Source organism: Pseudopipra pipra, chromosome 2 (genome assembly GCF_036250125.1).
Source record: "Pseudopipra pipra isolate bDixPip1 chromosome 2, bDixPip1.hap1, whole genome shotgun sequence".
Classification (NCBI taxonomy): Eukaryota; Metazoa; Chordata; class Aves; order Passeriformes; family Pipridae; genus Pseudopipra; species Pseudopipra pipra.
Window position 1 is genome coordinate 69,121,423 of NC_087550.1, and position 20,971 is coordinate 69,142,393.

Below are 20,971 nucleotides of genomic sequence, written 5' to 3' on the forward strand. Positions count from 1 at the left end.
TTTTACCTCAGATCCTAATGCTGATGCTGTAAGCTCACTCACAATACTAGCAAGCAACCCACAGGTATTAGAAACCAGATGTGAAGAGAAAAGTTCATTTTCTCTTCTAAGGCTGTTCCGTACTGGCAGAACAACAATGACTAACATCTTTTCCAGCACTTCGCGAAAGCTTGTCATCCCTGAAACATTTTCTTCACTCTGCAGTATGAAAAAAACCAATGACAAATGACATTGTTATTAAAAAAGAAAAACCCAAGACACAGACTTTCACATATTATAAGCATCAGGTAATTGAAAAATCTGTGACTTCATGACAATAAGAAATGTCTAGAGGGTGAAAAAACAAAATTAAAAATTCTCAAAGCTATGATAGTATGTATTCCCTTGTCAAAAGAACTAATATTTTTATTTTCCTGAATGAGGTAGTGACCACTTGGTTTATTGAATTGGAAAGATATCCTACATAGGTATCCTTCTCAGGAGAGAGAGTTTTGCTTTATAGCCTATAAAGCCTAATGGCTTTATAAGCACACATAAGAACACAGTAGATATACAGCTATCTACGGAACTATTCATATAATTTTCTTCTACATTTTCTGAAAAAGAATCTCAAAAGCTTTTTAGTTTTGGTGTTAACAAAAAGTATCTTCTATGCAAGCAGGTAAATGAAAACCAGTGGCGGGATGCTTACAAAAACAGTTGTTCTTTATATGAAACAAATCTAAGCTTAGGAATCTACTGTGCCTTCTAACTAGCAGTGACATCCACTGTTTTCCATAACAGTTATCCATACTGAAAATAATTTCTGATGAGGAAAGATAAAAGCAGCTCTACTGATGAAAATTCAGGTCTGTTTTCCTCGCCATTTTGTCTCTCAGAATTACCCAAGCAGTGAACAGATATGGAAGACAATTAGGTAAAGCAAACCTGCACAGACACCTGCACAGAATACTTTCCATCTTTAGCAGTTAAGAGGCAGCTGTATCCAAGACATAAATATTATACTTGCATTTAACAGCCTTTGGTATTTTTTTTCTTCATTAATTTATGCAGATGCTTTCCAAATCCATGAAAGCTTTTAGCATAATAATGGCCTACAGGAGATTGTTCTCCAGCTAAACCACATACTTTATAAAAGAGCAGCAAACTTCTGAACTTACTTTTTGCTAAGGTCTCTGTTTGCTCAAAACTTTTCGTATTGGTAAGCTCAACAACTATCATTTATTTACCTTTCCTGCATCATTCATCATTTCATACAATCTTACCCCTTTTGTCTTCTCAAGTGAATAATATTATTTAGTAGTCCAATATCCTTCATTATCATCTTAACCCTTTCCATTCCTGTAAATCAATTCTAGAATAAAAGAACTGTAAAAATACAGTATTCAAGAGCCTTGATTAAGAAACTGTTTAATAACCTTCTATATGAACTAGGCTTCCTTTGTTGACTTCTTTAGAAACTCCAGTTTGAGACATGATTTTTCATTACCAAAGCTATTTTAACTCTTCCTCAAAACACCAAATCTATCAACATGTTCCTCCTTGTGATAACGTGAAAAAGTTGAAAAACTGTTGCACAAAACACTATGCAACAGGATACAACTCCAAAGTATATTTCTTCCAATTTAATATTCCAAAATAACAACAGACATTCTTCAAAAAAAGAATTGGAATATTTCAGATAAAAAGATGAAAATTGGAAAAAATAAGTTTCTGAAATAAGCCTTTTTGAAAGAAAATGGGCAAATTTATCTTCAACTTGTATAACTGCTTTTTGTTGCAAAGTAGAAGTTGCCATTAAATTTTTAGAATACATCCTGACCTGACTGAGTTTTTCCATGTGTGCAACCAAAAGAGGAAAACGATGGGCCAGAGCAGAGTCATTCTCAGTGCTGACTTGTTTAACCATTGATCGCAGCAACGCCTCTCCATCATAAGCAATGGGAAAGATAGAGGTCAGCTTCACTGAAGTATGGCAGAGAGCAGACATAACTGCAGCAAGAAGGCGGCTGCTGGAGGTTTTGAAGTTTGCTTCCTGAATGTCCTAAAAACATAAACAGATAGGAACAGAATAGCACCATTGCACTGAAAGTAAACAAGACAGAAACTACTTTTGAAAGGAACTTTTCAGCTTTATCGTAATTATAGAAATAATTTAGAGAACGCTTTCCTATGAATTTTACATTATCTTCTCTCATAAGTTTGCATTTAGATTTTCAAAATTGGACTAATTAATATTTTTGGTTGCTATATTTTAAAATAATAAACCATTTAATATTACTTTTCAAATTATGGTATCCTTTGAAGACAAAGCATTTCTTACAATTAACCAAACAATTTAATTAGACTAATACATTAAAGATTCTTCCTTGAAATTGTATATGATAAATGAATTTTCATGCAAAGCAGCAAACTGTTTGTATCTTACTACAAGCAATGCAAGCAAGCAACTACACCATTTAGATGTGGAATGCTCATTCACATTAAGCAAGATACTTGGAAAGTTGTTGATTACAGAATAATATTGTCAGCTGCTTCTCATGTACTTGGCTACGTCAGAGCACTGTTGTAATATTTAATAACGAGGAATTACTCAAGTATTCATGAAAAAAATGCTACACTTATGCTCTTAAGTAACATGCACCAAGAATAAGCACAAATAAGGCATGGCCTCAACACTGAAAATGCAGGTACTGACAGTTACCAGCACCAAAAATTTTCTTTGCTGTCCCAGAGAGAATCTTAAAGCCAAGGGAGACAAAGTTTCTAGGCTCTTGTTGAACTAGGACACTCAAAACCACCAAATAACAAAGAAAACTAATAACTGATTATTAAAAAAAAAAAAAAAAAACAAACCAAAAAAACAGCAAACCACAGCAGAACTCAAGCTGCAAATGAGAATAAAAGAAAAAATTGAATAAAAGTTTTAAATACTGCTTAGCTTCAATTTCAGCAAAGGTCAAGCTAAGCTGTAATATTTACTTGAGTCATTTTAATGTACCTGGTCCAAACAGTTCAGCAAGTCACAAAGACATGCCCACTGGAGAGCTGGTGTTGGATAAAATGAATGAAAGCAAGCTGTGAATGTATTATGGCATTCCTGAAGAACAGCTTCTAAAAGACTGAGCGGTTGACTGAGATATCCTTGTGGATCATTGTCCAACTTCACCATGCAATGATCAACTCCTTCAGATAAAATTTTTCTCAACAAGGTCCTAGTTTTTCCAATGCAATCTGCTAGTTTGCTCGTTTCTTCTACAACTGCCTTAGCTGAAGCTAGAAGGTTACACAAAGAAAAGAATTAAGTTCGGAGTAACTGAAACATTTTCATATTAAAATGCACATTTTACATGCAAATGAAACAATTGGAATTTAGGAACAATAACGTATCTACATTCAGAGAAGTTAATTTCAAAAGTGACACAGTTAAGGGTGTTAAACCACATAAAAAAACCTGAACATCAGAAACTCCTACTTTTCTGGTCTGTCATAATATATGCTGTGTTTTAATAAGAGCATTATCAAACTACAGGCACAAAAAACAGATACATCTTTCAAATTTAAATTGTGCTCACCACCAAAGCAGACACTATGTAAAGAGATGAGAAAAAAAGGAAGGTACAAGTAGTCCAAAAGAACTCAGCTGACAAGTCAAACAAGAAATTAACTTTAAAATACATATAAGTTATAGTGTAAAAGTGGTATTGGACATTTGGTTATGCAGATAATTGAAAATATCCCATGTCTGACAACAAGTCTCTTAATTGATCCAATAAAACCATCTGTATTTCATCTTATAGTATATCCTACATTAATACTTAGATCAAATTTTAGGTGTCCTGTAAAATAATGATTGCTGATAAATATGAATCAAATTAACCAAGAAAAATACCTGATATTGGATATATTTCACAGGTGTAGACCCTCAGCAATCTCAGGCAGCATGTGCCCACAAAACGCAACCTTTCTAAATCCAAAAGAGTAGCAGTGTATTGGAAACCCTTAAGTCCACGAAGTTCCTCAACTCCCAGCACCAGTGTTGTCCAACTCCAGTGAAGAATGCTCAGTAAAGACTCAAAGCATTCCTATTTCAGAGTATGAAGGATACCAAAGACAGATTTTGTGTTAAAAAACAAGAAATGACCTTTCAGCATCAGTTTCAGATGAAAAGCAAATAGCATCTATACGCATGTTTATTACGAAAACATATTTATATCTATATATATCTACCATGTAACACACAAATCCTATTTTGCTTGAGAAAAAAAAAAAGCACTGAGAATGTAGGGGATGCTTCACTGTAATACCATGATAAAAGCTATTTATGACATATGCTATAATATGTGTGGAAGTCTCTCACTTATTTAAGAACTAACAACGGTTTGTATTCATCTGCAATAGAGATTTTTCAGTAAATTTTACTTGCCTCATCTGCATAATAGTGTAATACCTACTTTTGACATAATACATTCTTGTTATAAAGTGAAGACTTATCAGGGCTGTCTTCACTTTAAACAATTATGATCTGCAGGATCATGGCAACTATATAACATTTACAGTACTTGAAAGCTAAACAGAAATACATGATAGTCCACAAGAAATTTGAGGATTTAAGAAGTTTTGTTTCTACCATTAGATGTGGCTGGTAATTTCATGAATTTGTACCTCAGAAAGCAAAATACAAGTATTTGGTATTGAACACCTTCAAGTTGCAACAATCAAACTGATTGTTCAAAGTTAGATATAAAACACCTAGTGCTCCAGAAAGTCAAAACTCTCCTCTTATACTAGTTTGTATCTATGGTGAGGGATAACAGCAGCAAGATAATGAAGAGAGAGGATACAATGTGAAGTATTAAAAGCCACAGGAGTTCATAGCTCAATGCAAATATTTTTAAGCAAACATGTATTAAGAGTAGCTATTAACATGTTGATAATATGATTACTAAAAATGCAAATTATGTAGATAATACATTTCCAGAAGAAACCTGAACAGGAGAAGATCATCCTGATCAATAGAGAATACTGAACAGATGGAGAATACGTAAATGAAAGAAAGCAGCCTGATTTAGAAAATTGGACTGCGACTGTCCAATAACTTTAATGCAAGGTGAAGCAAACCTGCACAGACACATAAAGGCAATAACTTCAGTGTAAAATGGAGAATACTGACAGTACGTGTAAAACAGTATAGAATATAAACCAGGATGAAAATGAAAATAAAATAATCATTGCTTGTAACAGATAAGGAAGGGACTGTATTTCAAAAATACAGAGACAGAATTGGCCTTACCCTGAATAACATTGTATCTCAACTTAATACAGTAATTCTCAAAGTTAGACTAACCTCCCTGTATGAGAAGAGCTGCAGACTACCTTCTATTAATAGTTGCAAGTTCACTGTGCCTATGAATACTCCTTACCTCAGTTTATCAAAGTTCAATTAAATGCTATCTGATCCTCAATGTATAACGGAATGAATCCAAGACAGAGATAAATCTAACCAGTGACTAATTAATGCCAGTAGTCTAAAAGCCGTTTAAGAGAGCAGTAAAGCAAACTCAAATTCTAAAAAGCCTGGTAATATTGATTTTTAGCAGGAAGTAAGGCTTGTACTTTGAATACAACCAGTAAGAATGAACTCCATCTGAATTTCCCCCCACCAGAAAAACACAAAATTAGGTAGTTCAATCTTGTAAATAAATACATTTCTAGACTTTCACCCTCAGGTCAATACTGAGCTTAGCTTAGATTTAGGTTTACATCCAAAATCTTCAGAAAAAGTAAAATAATTAAATATTTTATATATCAGTGTGCCTACCTTCTGCATGATAAACCAAAGATTAAAAAAAAAATCATTATTTCCACATGTACATCTTTCAGTTTTCTAAGAATGACTGAACTCGCCAGAACCACAGAACATTCTTAATAGTACTCACCACTGAGACAGTTCTGGCAAAAGATCTCTTCAAAATATGTACAGGTTCACTGGTTTGCTGTTTTCCTTTGGATGCACTGCCATCACTTGTTGGCAATCTGGAAGAACAATTTTAGAACTGACTTGAAATCTCCAGTTTTCTCTTTTAGTAGACTTTTGGTTTGGGTTTGTTTGTTTGTTTTACTTTTTCTAGTTTTTACTGTTTGTATTGTTCAAGTGGAACAAAAACAAATGACAAAACAAGTTTAACATAACTATCCAAAAATGTTCAATTTCAGCACAACTTCCTCCAGTTCCTAATCATCCTAGACCAATAACCAAATATCGTGAATTCTGTTAAACTGGAAGTACTGTGACAACTGAAAAAAGGTTGAGATTTAATTACATGAAATTATTACAAGTATTTACTGTATTTCTTCATATGAAATCAAAACTAGAAATGTTACTCCTTAAAGAACACTAGTTTTGTGGAAGTAAAATATACGTGGAGGTTAAAAATACAGGCAGCAACTACTACTGCAGCACCCTCCCTTCTGTGCCACTCATTGCTCTTAAGTCATATCCTTCCTTCAGAGGCCTCAAGTCTACAGCCACCTCTCCACAGAAATCACCCATATGATTAATATGTTATCCCAGGACTTCATGTGCATCAGTCAAAACGAAACCTTCACCTGGAGAGATAGGGGTCTATGGACAGAAAGCTTACAGGCAAAAGTGAGCTGTTCTGAGAAGGGACCCTGAAAAGGACATGCTTAGAAAAGGACACAGCAAGAGAACTGGTGTGAAGAAATTCCAAGTTTCAGAGTCAAGGTGGGGGCGAGAGGAGGAGAGGAAAAATATACACACACTCATAAAATATAAGAATTAGGTCTTGTATTTATCAGAGGAAATCTATAAAATATACTATCAATCCAGTGAAAGAGTTCTTGCTTTCTAAAAAAGAGTTAAATAACATTTATCATGCGAATCATAAGTCTGTAGTAACTTATTGTAAAGCACAGTTGATTGTTGTGTTTGGCCTCTTTTTCATTAAAATCATTTGTTGATAGTACCCTGTTCCTTAACTGAGGCCTACTGAACAGAGTACTTTCCAACTAGTCAAAAATACTAATCATGTTGTATGAAATCACAATGTTCTATAGATGTAAATTAAAAGTCTTGTAACTCATGCAGAATGACTGCAAAAATACCAAAGAAGTAAATGTTGGCATAATGGATTTGTTATTCTTAAAGACACTAAGTTTCTGCCTAATTTTTTCAGACACTGATTTCCTTAGCTTAATACAATAATGTTTTCATGAAACATGGTTACTTCAACAACTTCTATGTTTCCATTTAAAAAACACGTGAATAAGTTGTTCCAAATAGAAGTCAAATTATTACCTGTATAGTAACTGCGGAATCTGCCCTGCATTAACATCTGTACCATTATTTGATTTCTTGGAACTTTTAAACTGAAATACAACACTGAAAGAGAAATAATCCAATTATTATTCAAGTCATATTAGAGCTCTTCCTTTGCATGAAAAAATATAGAAAAAAATATACCCATCATCTGTAGTTATAGAGGCCTGTCCATGAGATCCACAATCACTGCTAGGTCCTGACACTCTTGCCCAGGCTACATACCACCAGCCAGCTTGTAGAAGTACTGGTTCATCAAACATCATTGCATATTTCTCTCTGGGAGAAGTAAATTTTGAAAAAAAAATATATTTGAATTAGTTTCTAGATTAATTTTTAAAAGTTACACTCTGCTCATGAAAGAAAATTGGAAAGTAATGGAATTAGGTTATTAGTATCACATCTGTTTATATTCAAAACTTAAAAATATTTCATTGAAAAATATTGTAGAAATTAAAAACCAGTAATTCAGAAGGACCTACAAATGCCTAAGTCTAGCTTGATCTTCCATAGTTAAACAATCAGATATCAAACAGAGTAAGGAGAAATTAAGTTAAACTAACACACAAAACCAATTCATTTACTATAAAATACTGCAAGTAAAGTATTACTTATAAGGTATTAATTACATAGTATTAATTCAATTTCAAAAAATTTCTGCAAATTACAAGACCTTATACAAAAATTCTTAGTAATTACAATGAATATTATGGAAAGTAATAGAACATATAGTTAGGGGATTGATATATAAGATTAAACCTGACAAATATAATCACATATTGTTTGAATTTTAAATTATTTTATAACAGGGAATGAAAAAGCAACATAGCTAACCCCATCCATATGCACAAAATCTTTCAAGCAACAGCTGCTTGTATTCTAATGAGCTGAAGCACAGTAACCCTTCTTTTACTTATGATAATTCCTTACTAAGTATGCTTAATCATGAGTTGTTTAATGCAAATACCCATTTGTACTTGAAAGCATCCTGTTGATAGAACTATGCAAAAGAGCTGCTGCAACATTTTGTCTTATCATCTCATCAAAGGAATATGGGATTTGACTCGTATTTGTACAAAAGCAAGAATTAGATTTTCTTCTTTTAATTTAAATAACATAATGGTTTGGTGAGTATTTGGTTTTACCACTTTCCCCAACACACTTTTGAGTGTAAGTTTTATGTCACTTGCTACAAAACTCTAATGATGTAGATCATCTCTTATGATATTAAAGTGATACTAAAATGTGTATGAAGAAAGCAAAAATAAAGATCAAGAAATAGGTAGAGTAGGTAAGCTAAACATCTTACCTAGCAGCACAATCATATGCTAAGACATCTGTCTCAGCAAGAAGGTCTCCATCAGTCTCATGGTCTCCCCCATCTGGACCCAATTCAAACAACTGGGGAAGTAAGAGAAAACAGTCAAATTATGTCTTAGGTGTTAGAAACCTCTTAATGTCACTTTTTCCTGTCTGGTATTCTGGAAACTGTATACTACTCTTCTTTCCCCTTCCCAAAAATCACTGCTATGTACTATCACTGACAGGCAAATCCCCATTTGGAAGTCAGGCATTAACTGTTAAGAAATTGCAATTGACATTGACCTCCCAGCCTTATGTCCAAATATACTTTTAAGTGGAGAAACTCCCTAAAAATCTTGCAAACAAGTAAAATGCAGAGCATCCAAAAAAGGCAAAGTGGTGCAGAAAGTGCAGGTTTTCCATCACAGACTGAAATGCACTTACATATCTTATATAGATATAAGATATACTCAGCTTCTCTGGAAAGGGACCACTTGATGGTTTAGCAGAGCTAGTCAATAGTATTGTAACCAGTTGGTGACCAGGACAAAAGATGAACTTGGTTTTCTTTCTCAAAAATATTTTCTACAGTTTGATGAGTTTGAAAAGGGACCACAATACATGTCTATGACTTCTCTTGCAAATACCTATTTAATACACAGTTTGTGGCAGGACTGGCAAATCTTATCTTGGCAATAAGCTAATCCTAAACAATGAGAAACAAACCGAACAGATAATATTAAGAGTGCTTTCATACAGTTATTGCTTTTAGTATTAAAAACAAAAAGGGCAGGACTAACATTAAGTTTCTTGGCTGCCCTTAATCATTTGCAATTCTCAGTCATTATGTTAAACTAGAACAAAGTACAACTACTTATTCTGGATTTCCTATTGTCTTATGCAAGTGTTATTGCTAAGCATATGCCATCCATTTCCCTAATACAAACCTATTTATCCAAAAATAGAGAAAGAAAATTCAGTAACCCACTAAATAACAAGTAACGATAATATATTCTGAACATACACGTCTAATACAAATCTCAGACAGATACCAGATCTTCCTTTACAATTGTTCTTCATGCAGTTACCAAAACCCTCATTAAATACAGGACCAGAAGACATTTATTAGAAACCAGAGCTCTGTTATCACATTGTGTGTTTATGTGAGTTTTCTAATCCAAAGCCAGGTTTATTTATTTTAAATCAGCACACACACTCCACCTGTAATCATCCTTACATTTGGCACAAAGAAGAGTCAATTGCATTTGGTGCCATTCACACTCAGCTGAAGCTGAGAGATAGCTTCTTCCAGTCTGAGAAAGAAGTGGTAGGGACAATGGGAAGCAATGGCTACTGATAAGGACTATTTTTCTGCTTTTGAGAAACAGTTCCTTGTCAGTCACATAGGATGTGATTTTAACCTGAAGCCCGTAACACCGATTTTCTGCAGGTGGACCTCTGAGCTTTGTGTAAACAGACCACAGAACATCGGCCTCACTAACATACCCGCTCAAGACACCTCTAAGACGGCATAGCATTTAGTGAAGGTGAGAAAGGGCCAATTCATGACAATTAATAATGGTAATTCTCAGATCTCTACTTCACCCACTGTATCTGCATAATGCTTTTCATAAATAGTAAACCACTCGTTCATCAGGAAATAAAATTAATCATGGTTTTCGATGACATTTCTTAAAGTTTCGATTTTGAGATATAACATTGTTTAAAATGGTCAAAAAAACCTACCTTTATTTTAGCAGTGTATTCACCTCTACCACCAAAAAGACCAAGACCACCTAACAGAATATCCGTATCAGCGCAGAAACGGATAGCTTCTACTGAGTGGGCTGAATAACCCCAGCCTCCTCCATGACCTGCAGAAAAAAATCCCCCCAAAAATATAGTTAATCTTGGTCTTTCATTCTGCAAGCCTGATTGGCTTGTCCTATAAAATTTTAGTGTGTACATACTTTCAAATCTGTTAACAACACTATAGTCTTCTTTAGAATAAACCTTCATTACTGCTTGAGTTTCTTCTTCTGTATTTGCTACACCCATTTTTAAGTCCTGCATAGCAGCCAAAGTATCAAGACAACCTATAAGAAGGCAAGAGAAAAAAAGAACTCAAAAATTCTCCCTGTTGATTATAATCAGTGAAATGGAAATGAATATTAATTAAGAAGATCAAAGAAAACTAACTGTTTTGTCTCTAAATCACACAAGGCTACTGAATATCTTTATGGTTTTGATTAGGCCAAGGGTCATTGTTGCCAAACCTCAAGGTTTGGTACTGAAGATAAACTTCATCTAATTTATTTATTCTCCAGAATAACAAACAAATATGATTAAACCTACTTTGTAACTTTTACAATGGCAGATAAGTTGCCAGCAACATTATTTTTTTCCTTTTTACACTTATTGTATTACCCAAAAAGAGTTGAAGTAGTAACTGAATTATGGACAGATTTTAAAGTCTTCATAAAATTTGTTTCATACACAGAGGTACCTAACATGCCTTACTCTGACTCAGACACAAAAAAGTACTGTTCAAGTTAAAAGTAATCACATCTCTTAACAGATAATGAAGGGAGCAGGTCAACAAACTGACGACTCATCACAATCAGGGAACAAGTGAGCTAAAATCACTTCTAAAGCTGTGCTTTGAAGCACTGCATATGCTGCATATGGCCAGTTTATACAATAACACAGTGGAATTATTTTTATTTTGGTAGGCTTTTTAGACTACAAAAGGAAATCATATTACTCTTAGTGACTCATTATACAAAACTGCAAAAAGTATATTTTAATATTAGATAATGTATTTACTTTAAAATAAAAGTAACTTACTGAAGAGCACTTTTTTATGGTGGGGTTGTTTGGGGGTTTTTTTGAGACTCCAAGTTAAGAGTACCAACTTCATTCTGCAGACTTTCCAAAAAGACCACCTAGGAAGGTTTCTTACTTTTTTTATGTTGACCTCTAATAGCAGGTTCTACCAGAACTCTAAAACCCTCTAACATCATTAAGATGGCAGAAGATAACTATTTTGATGAAATTAATGCTTATCAGCCAGCTCATAAGAGTTAAGAGCAACGGTGAGAACTACAAAGTATATTTTTAATTACAAAGTAAAATTTTAACTGAAAAAAAGTCAGAAAGATGTTAAGACTACAATTCATTTATTACATTTATAACATTAAGTTACATTACTTTATTTCATCTAAGCTTCTGACTCATCTAAGCTTCTGACTCATCAACTGTAAATGTATACCTAGAATGTGCAAAGCTGCATGAGATCTGGTTGTTAGAGCTTTGGAACCTGTTGGTAGAGCAAGTTCTGGACTCAAAATACTACACCGGGATTGAATGTCTGGAGCTGATGGAAGTCTGGAATCAGCAACTACTGCATTGTAACTCCAGAGTTCCCTGGCATTTGGTCGAAACCTAGAGCAAGAAAAAACAGAATGAAAAAAACCTTTCATCTACTGAAAAAAATACAAAGCCTAACCAAGAATTAAATTTTATAAGCTATTTAATGTAAAATATAGATCTGCTGGTACAATCTCTTGAAATTGAACATCATTACACTAAATATATAAAGTTTAAGAGTTTAACACTCCAGCAAATGGAAAGACACAAAAACATTCTTACTCTACTTCAAGTCAAACAGTCATATTATGGGTTTACAAATTTCAGAAAATGTTAGACACTTCTCAAAGCTAATAAATGTTAAAACAGTATTATCTAGTAAAAAATATGAAGTAACTAGCAAAGTATTAAATGTAATGGCAGATGTGCAAAAAAATTATAAAGATGCCAAGTGAAAGTAAAAGGCTTACCTTCAAATAAGAGTAAAAAAATCTTGACAAATCCAACAAATTTTGTTTGGGCTTTTTTAAATGGGTAACATCGCCTCATGAGTTTTTAAGGGATTATAAAAAAGGGCAGCATAAATAAGGGAATACAAAGACTTTCTATACTATAAATTAACACGGAGAAAAAGAAAATGAAGAAAATGAAATCTTTGAAACCATTATGTAAGAGGAAGAAACAGTTAAAAGACATAGGTCTATGTGAGTGTTCTGAATAAGCACAAAAGGAATTTTCACTTGGTACATGGTTCTAAAAAATCTAATGGAGAAACAAATAGTTTTAACTAAAAGCATTATAGTACATCATAGGTATTCAGGATATCAACAAGTTAGCAATGTTTAAGTTTAGATACACACACAAAAATCATGTAACCACTTGAATTTTACTGGAAGAATAAGTCACAAAGCTGTGAAGAAAATCTTTAAAATCTCTGTCATCAGAATGCTTTCTCCATACGAGAAACTGAACCCTCACTTAAACAGGCATGAATAAAAATGTCCAGGTACAATAATATACCAAATATTTAACTACTAATAGGCATATTCATTAACACGTCTCTTCTTTTTAGACTATTTTAATATTTTCTATTGAACAAGAATGGGATAAGAGAGAAATAAAGCTGCAGTCTCCCACAATCCACTCTTCAGTTTTTAAGCTCTAGATTTAGTTCTACAGTCTCCAAAATATAGCAAGACAATAAAACATCTCAATTCACGTTCACCCATACAAACATGTGACTCTGAACTTTCTTAAACTGAATTACCATTTCTTGTGCTAGATCAAGTTGAGTATCACCACCTTTTCTCCTCTGACACTTGCTGCACTCCCATGGCCATTGATAACTGAATTTTTCACAAACTGAGTCTTTCGGTGACTCTTTTTGAGTCTTTCAGTGAGAGCTAAACATGCTGAAAATATAGAGCTTTAAGGGATGTGAGTGCTACTCTTATTTCCAATCTCAGCATAATTTCAATAGGAATTGGTACCTAGCCAATGAGATTCATACAATTCTGGGGATGTGCATAATGCAGAACTACAACCATCCAAGGAACTTCACACATCATAAAGAAACACGCGTAGAAAATATGCATGCTTCAATGTTAATTGGTTATTAATTAATTGGTTCTTGAATCTCAATATTTTGGATGAAGACAGCTGTGATACTACCTTTTCCAGCTGAATGCAGACTAGCTGGCTTCCTGCTTTATTCTAACTGATCATTCTTGTTTTGTCTACAAAAAATTTAAATATCATCCATTACTGGAACTCAGATGACAGTTCAAATTTCTCTCCTAAATCCTGGCTAATGTAGCTTTTAAATCATCATAGAAGAATTGGATCTTATGATTCTGTTTTGGAACAAGTGCTTACAACCTACACTTGCTCAAAGACTCTAACCCCAATGACTGTAAAATAAATACAATTAATTTTTCTGTCTGTGTCATCTAAATAAGTACTTTTTTTGACCTCCCAAAATGTCAGAACTGAAAAGAACACCATTGCTCCACCCTTCCTCCTATTCAAGTTTTAACCACTAATGCCTGAGAAAATGATGACAATTTAAGACATAGACATGTGGCAGCTGAGTATGGCAAGAAAATTTTTCAGTCAAGTGTTAAGTAGATGGAGAAAAGGGAGTAAAAGGAGTAAATAAAGAGAACAGATTGGGATTCTGTAAATACTATGAGACTGGCATGAGAATGATGCAAAAAAGAAAATAAAAGAAATTTTAAAAATTCGGGCAAGTGAAGATGTTTGTTTTGGGTTTCCTTAAGCAAATTATCCAAAAAGTGTGAAAAATATATATGGAAGATTAAAAATTGGTTTTCATTTACTAGGGAAATAAGCATAAACACGACTAGTATAATCAAGTCGCCAGCCTCACGAAGTATTTTAAAAAGGATTTCTATACTGCTACTTTAATAGCTATAATCCACACTTGCCTCCAAATAACATCATAGACAGGATCCAGACACACACCAGAACCTTGAAGGTCTTCCTGCTCAGAATCATTGAATGTTTTGCAACTGCCATCTACTTTGTTTATCAGAAGACATTTAAAAGGAGGAGGTTCTGATATCGAAGCTGGTACCAAACCTAGATCATGGAGCAAAAAGAGCAAACAGACATGAAGACTCAAGTCATTAATGCTTTTTACATATAAAATGCGTGTACTGTAACAGGGAAGAACAGATATACTGCTATAGCAAAAGAAAAAAAGGTAGTAAGATTTAAATGCAAGCAAATTTTAGGCTTTTACATTATTATTATTTCTAATAAAACTGATTTCTAAAGAAGCTAAGATCATCATGTGCAGTAAAACTAGAAAGCCAAAATATTTTCATTCCCTCCATTCACATTTTTGACTTGTTGCTCCTCTATTATTCTGCAACACTTCTATAAGTATTTAAAATGTTATAGAAGAGTTCTTGCCTATTATATGCCTGCTTGCAAATATCTCTGATGTAGCAAGCACATGAGAATTAATAAGAGCTTCATCGATCCGGAGAAAAGTCTGGTCTCCACTCGCTCCAATCCATGTAGCTTTGCGTCCGTATTTGGAGCCTATATTAGGCATAGGTGCTGGCTTTGCATTCCAGTAGGGCATATCCAGAATTGGTCTACCAAGCTGACCTTTCTATAGAAAGAATGCAAGAATTAGTAAGAGACAGTAACAATAAGTCTCAAAGATGACTAAGTTACTTCGATAGTTTCATCAGACAAAATTGGTCATCTGGAAGAAAGTTTACCACAAAACTACCTTCAAAAAGCAATGGCTAATCTAAGTGAAGCATTACACATTTAAATACAAGAAACAAGTTACTGACAGATATACTCCTCCTTAATTCAGTTAGGGTTTTGAGTAAACTTTTTTTAAATGCAACTCAAACTCTCCATGATGGATAATCCTCCTTTCCATCTTCAGAGTCAAATATAAAAGCCTTGTTCTCCTACAATGTTCAAGTTAACCTTGAATAACCTTGAATAACTTCAAGGTTAAAAAAGGAATGGTTTAAAAAGAAAAAAAATTATATTCAGATATAGACAGTCTAAGTTCCACTCAATTCTGAACTTATATGGACTGTAAGTTTCATAGAGCAAATATCTCTTACAAGTACCTAAAAATCAATTAGCATGTCAAACTTAAGCTAAAAAAAGCATAAAATGCCTCAGCAAGCACCTCTGCACATGTTCATTAACAACCTGATCTGGACATCTGGGGCCTTATTTCCATGTACAACTAGTTATTGAGATGGACCAACAGTTCTTATACTGTACCTAAGTACATAGAAAGAACTGCTACAATAAACCTGCTCAGACTCCATTTACCCCATTCAGCCACAGGCAATGCATTGCATGCTAAAGTTAAAATGGTTAGGGAAAAGAAACATGTATATACAGCAAATATCCTGTCCAGCATGTTATTCATCTCTCTTTCTTCATAACACTGTAATAAGTAAACTTAGCAAAGAAATTTTCAATAATATATTCACTTTTAATTTTGTCTTGACTTTATAAAGCTTTCAGCAAACTTTCAAGCATTACAATTTTAAAACCAGACACAAAGTACAAGTGGTCTAAATATGGCCTAAATTTATTTTTATTTTAGAGAAAGGAAAAAGACCCACAGTCAACAAACAGACTTTTATATCCTGTTTCTGAGAGTGAATTTGGTTTTTCAGAGGCCAAGCTTCACCTTAAACTTTTACGGGCCCATATCAGTTTTGACATGAACATGTCAATTTTGACACCACAACTGTTGCTTAAAGTCTGCAAAACAACAAAATACTGCCCAATTGCAGAGCTGTCTTATGGTTCACTTTAATTCAAAACATGACTTTCTGTTTCTAAAATTTCAGTCCTCACCTTTTTTTAATATTTTTTTTTTTTTTTTGGTAAAAAAGAGAGATTTCAAAAGGTAAAATTTCTCTTGTGTTTTGTTTGGCAATACCTAGTTTTAAAAACATATAAAAATAACTCAATATGTATATTCTAGCTTTTGCAAAAAAAACCCCCAAAACAGCAAAAACATTAGCAGGAAAGTACAAACAACAGATGACTCTGTAGAGATTGCAATGGGGGCATATTTACAAAGACAAGGAGGCACAAAGGGAAGTAAACGTTTAAATGCTTATTTAGTGAATATAAGAATGGATTCCACATGGACATGGGAAAATAATACACCATGTGGAAATGGTGTAGAGTTAAGAAGTGTTATACTGAACAATAATCCCTCCCCTCAAGTGTTAGTGTAACTTCTGCAACTCACTGCTGTTTCTGTGAAAGAAACAAGGGCAATTTTTTCTACCAAATGGAGACAGACAACAGAATAGGCAACACAAGTAAGTTTGCAACAATAAAAGTTTGAGAAAACTGGTGCACCTTATAAAACAATCTAGGTTTTAAATCACCGTCTTCATTAAAATGTATAAAAACCACAAAGAATTCCTGGCATCATGCTTTTCTAACTACAACAACATTAGAGGCTACATTTCATAACATAACAGGCACAAAAGACATGCAGAAGTCATGCACAGTTCTGTAAGAGCAAGCATAAGCAGTCTTGAAAGGTCTTTGAACAATACATTAACTATTAGCTTATTCTCATAAGTAAATAATAATATTTCCTTACTGAGAAACTTCCAAATGTGAAAACTTGGCCATCCATTAAGAGAATAGCTGTATGGTTGCTCCCAGCAGTAACTTGTGTACTAGGACCTGGTAATGCTTGCACCAAAGTGGGACATCCCCTATATAAAAATAAATTAATTCTGTATCAATACATGCTTATGCAACATTTAAAATGTACATTAGTATTATAAGTATTTCAATCACTCTGAAATATATTCACTAGATTCACATACCATAGCGAATTAGAGTCAAGAGACATCTGACATTTTAAATGAACAGAGATTTGAAAGGCTGTGCCAAATAGTTACGTTTATGTTCTTCTGATAGAAGGAAGACTGAGGACAATCTCTTCAGTTAAACTCAGAAATTACCATAGAACAAAAATTATTAATTTAATATATAATTGTAGGATTACATATGAGTGTGTATTTTTGTAGGTATACAAAATACATTGGAACAAAACACAGCAGTGAAAAAATCATGTTGTGACAACACCAGTTAAGCACTTAAAAAACCCCTTTTCACATTATAAAGCAATCAAAGACTTATGTGGTTGGTACACTACTACAATTACCAGAAACAATATTGATGCAGGCCTCCCAGGATCACTGTGTAGGGAATTATAGAAGAAATAAAGGTCTACCCCCTTCATCAGCCCCTCTCCCATCCAAGTCAGACTCAATGAAGAACAAACCTCTTCAAACTATTTTCCAGAGAAATATGAAAAAGTCTAATCCATTTGTCTCCCAAATATGGATAGGCATAAGAAAATAAATTTTCCATTCCAGTAAAAATGAAGGGAAAAAAAACAATAGGAAGTTCAAGAAGCAAAGAAAGAAAACTTGAACTGATGACAGAAGAGAAAGAGCACAAAAGATCAAAAGAAACATGAGATATTAAAATAAAATTTTTATCTCAATCTCAACAAAATGAACAGGAGCCTACAAGCCTTAGAATCCCATGATGAATGTCTACATAGACTTCAAATTTACTGTGGAGTTAGAAAGACTGTGAATTTGAAGAACAAGTTATTCCCAAATAATTCTATGTTTGGAAACTCTGACCTCAGAGAATAACAACACTATTTAAACTTACTTTCAAACACAGCCTTTCAAAAGTAGGCTAATCTAAATTAAGAACAGGTTGTCTTGTGCTGGAATAAAAAAGTGTCAGCTCAGAGTTACCTAGCAATTGTTTAGCAGCTGATGTGCAAAAAGATGGGTCATCTGAATGCTCTAATTTTGGCTGAATTGCAGGTAAAACAGAAGTCAAAAAAGTATGAGGAAGCATCATGAGTTCAGCAGGAAAAGGGTAGATGGGAAAATGTGAACATATGGAAAGGTGGAATGTAGCATGAAGACAGGTTGATGACCTGCAGGAGGAACACAGGTATACAGGAAGAAATTATTCCTTGGCAGTGAATGTAGCTTTCTGTGCATGACTAGGGGAGATGGAGAGACTGAAGGACAGAATAAAATTAGGTAGAGGATACACAGCATGACATTCATAAATTTAGAAGCCTTTGTTGGTCTACAGACACATTGATTTGGACATCAGTTTAATTATACACAGACAGACAGAGCAAAGTTTAGCAACATCAGTGATGAAACATTTTAAAAACAAAAGAAAATTTATATTTGTCTCTCATTAACTTTAAAGAAGCTCAAAAAGGCACCAAAACAGAAACAAAACATAACTAGCAACTTATCCAAAAGCAATCCTGCTAAAAGGAAATATTTTTATTAAAGTTTTTTTTTCCCCCCTCCCTCAAAATTATGGTAACTACAGGCATGGAATTATCAATCTTATGTTTGTGAAAAAAAAAAGAAAGAAAAGTAGTGAACGTTTCATCTATTTGATGCTTAAAAACTAAGCTATTATCACCAAAACTATTTACCTGTTTTTCCAATGAAATCTATCAGTAATGTTATCTGAATGCTGTGTATGATAGCCCCTTGGCAGCAGCAGAGCAAAATCAAATAAGCAACTAATGTAGAGAGATAAAATACATTATCCTCTTAAATAGCTCTTTCATTAAGACCACCCAGCTTTTGGAATGGCCAACTTCAGTGTATTAACTTAAGAAAGGAACAGGAGAAAAAAAAGCTTAAGATACTTAACTATACAATAAAATAAACTTGAATTACAGAAAACTAATTTTCACTTCATAAAAGGAGAAGAGATTTGGAAAAGTACAGTAAGCCAGTTTGACTGATGCATATGGAATTTAAAACCTGTGATATTATTATTTCCCTATCCCTCTGAAATTCACAGGAAAGCTCAGAATAGACACTGAAGAGTCTGAGAAACTCTTCGGACAAAGTTTTAATACCTAAGGTTTCTTCACTTGAATTAAAGAAAGCAAGGAGTATTCCTCTGGGATGGAGTGAAAGGACACATCAAAGTCACAGAATCCTTGACTTCTGGATATGACACAGGTCAATCACAAAACACCAACCTCAGTGTTACAGAAAGTAACCAGAGATCTCTTGGGAAAACGTAACATTGCTGAATGATTAGCAGCAGATGTAACATCAGGTAACTCAGAATCCTGATGATGATCCAGATACATTTTGGCTGTGTACACGAAAACCCTCTCCCATCCCAAAGGGTAAACATTTCTGGGAGTAGATGCAGTCTTTGAAAATTCATCCTGCACAAACAACTGCTGTTTGTGGTACTTATGCAGCCAACAGCTAGCTGCCAGGTCCCATAAAGTGTCACTTGGGGTAGCTGACCGTGGTGCTGTAAATACAGGTTCACTGTGGGCTTTTAGGAGGTAGTGGGTAAAAGGAAACCAGTAGTAACAAGCAGAGTTGGACAGTATAGAGTTACAAAGAAAATGGAGATTTTTATATTTTAGATGGAACTGGAAATGTGGTGAAAATATGTAAACAGGACCTGCACTGCACCGCTGGAATAAAATAATCAGAAACTGCACCTAGAAACATGGTCCTAACAAACACAGATGATGGAACACTTTTTTTCTCCTAGAGTTATTAATAGGATATAGTCTCTATTCTTTGTCTTCAAGTGGAAGATAGGCTGACCATCTGTGGAAGGTCTGATCAGTTTTCTTTTATGTTATTGTTGAACTTTCAGAAGCAAAACTCTATACCAAGATCATCTTATTTCAGCCATCTCATTTCTGGAGCTTGACTGTCAGGTCATGTGCTTGCTACTGTAGTGCTGAAGTAAAGAGTTTGTACCAAAAATGCAGGCAAATTTTGAACAATAACAAAAGGGAAGCATCAGCAAAAAACAGGCCTTTGCTTACCTGAATACAAGACATGCTATTTTTCACCAAGACTAGATACTGCAAAGCATTTCTTGATTCCACTGAGTTTCTATTCACCAGCAGCTAATTTGAGGAGAATATAAGCACAGACTGACAAATCTTTCATTTAGTGAATAGCTCATCAACATCTGCCACTGTGGATTTCACAATAAAGAGTCTACACAGGCTAATTAAAGGGTTCCAGCATACTGATATGGCATGTAATCTACCTCATTCCTACTGAAGTAGGAGGAAGAACTTGTGGTGTTTACCATACTCTAATAGAGCAGTCTAGCCCTTAATTAACAGAAAGGCATGTCTGGACAGCTGTTCAGAATTCAAAATACTTAAGCATTTTCAAGGCTTTTAAAAATATAGTCTTACTACTAAATCTTTACACTGCAAGACAAAAGTCTCTGAAAGAATGAGTCATGAATGGCTGCCCAGAAACTTACATCATTGCTTTATCTGGCAATGAAGATGGCTCCTTTAGATGAAAATAAGAGTTCCTGTATTTTCCCTAAGAGTTCTTGTTTTCAGGACCC

At 34.1% G+C, this 20,971-nt stretch overlaps 1 protein-coding gene across 18 annotated transcripts in view; it reads right to left on the minus strand.

Moving 5' to 3' along the window:
- MYCBP2 (MYC binding protein 2) overlaps positions 1-20,971 on the minus strand; it is a 178,923-nt gene that overhangs the window by 86,405 nt on the left and 71,547 nt on the right. For all 18 annotated transcript variants that reach the window (XM_064645933.1, XM_064645942.1, XM_064645939.1 and 15 more), the window contains 14 exons: positions 17,151-17,268; positions 14,951-15,155; positions 14,461-14,614; positions 11,916-12,088; positions 10,615-10,740; positions 10,391-10,518; positions 8,652-8,743; positions 7,487-7,621; positions 7,322-7,405; positions 5,940-6,036; positions 3,893-4,085; positions 3,002-3,276; positions 1,823-2,044; positions 7-198 (listed from right to left, as the gene is read on the minus strand). In XM_064645933.1, the coding sequence (XP_064502003.1) occupies positions 7-198; positions 1,823-2,044; positions 3,002-3,276; positions 3,893-4,085; positions 5,940-6,036; positions 7,322-7,405; positions 7,487-7,621; positions 8,652-8,743; positions 10,391-10,518; positions 10,615-10,740; positions 11,916-12,088; positions 14,461-14,614; positions 14,951-15,155; positions 17,151-17,268 (2,194 nt within the window). The remainder of the gene's footprint in view (positions 1-6; positions 199-1,822; positions 2,045-3,001; positions 3,277-3,892; positions 4,086-5,939; positions 6,037-7,321; positions 7,406-7,486; positions 7,622-8,651; positions 8,744-10,390; positions 10,519-10,614; positions 10,741-11,915; positions 12,089-14,460; positions 14,615-14,950; positions 15,156-17,150; positions 17,269-20,971) is intronic.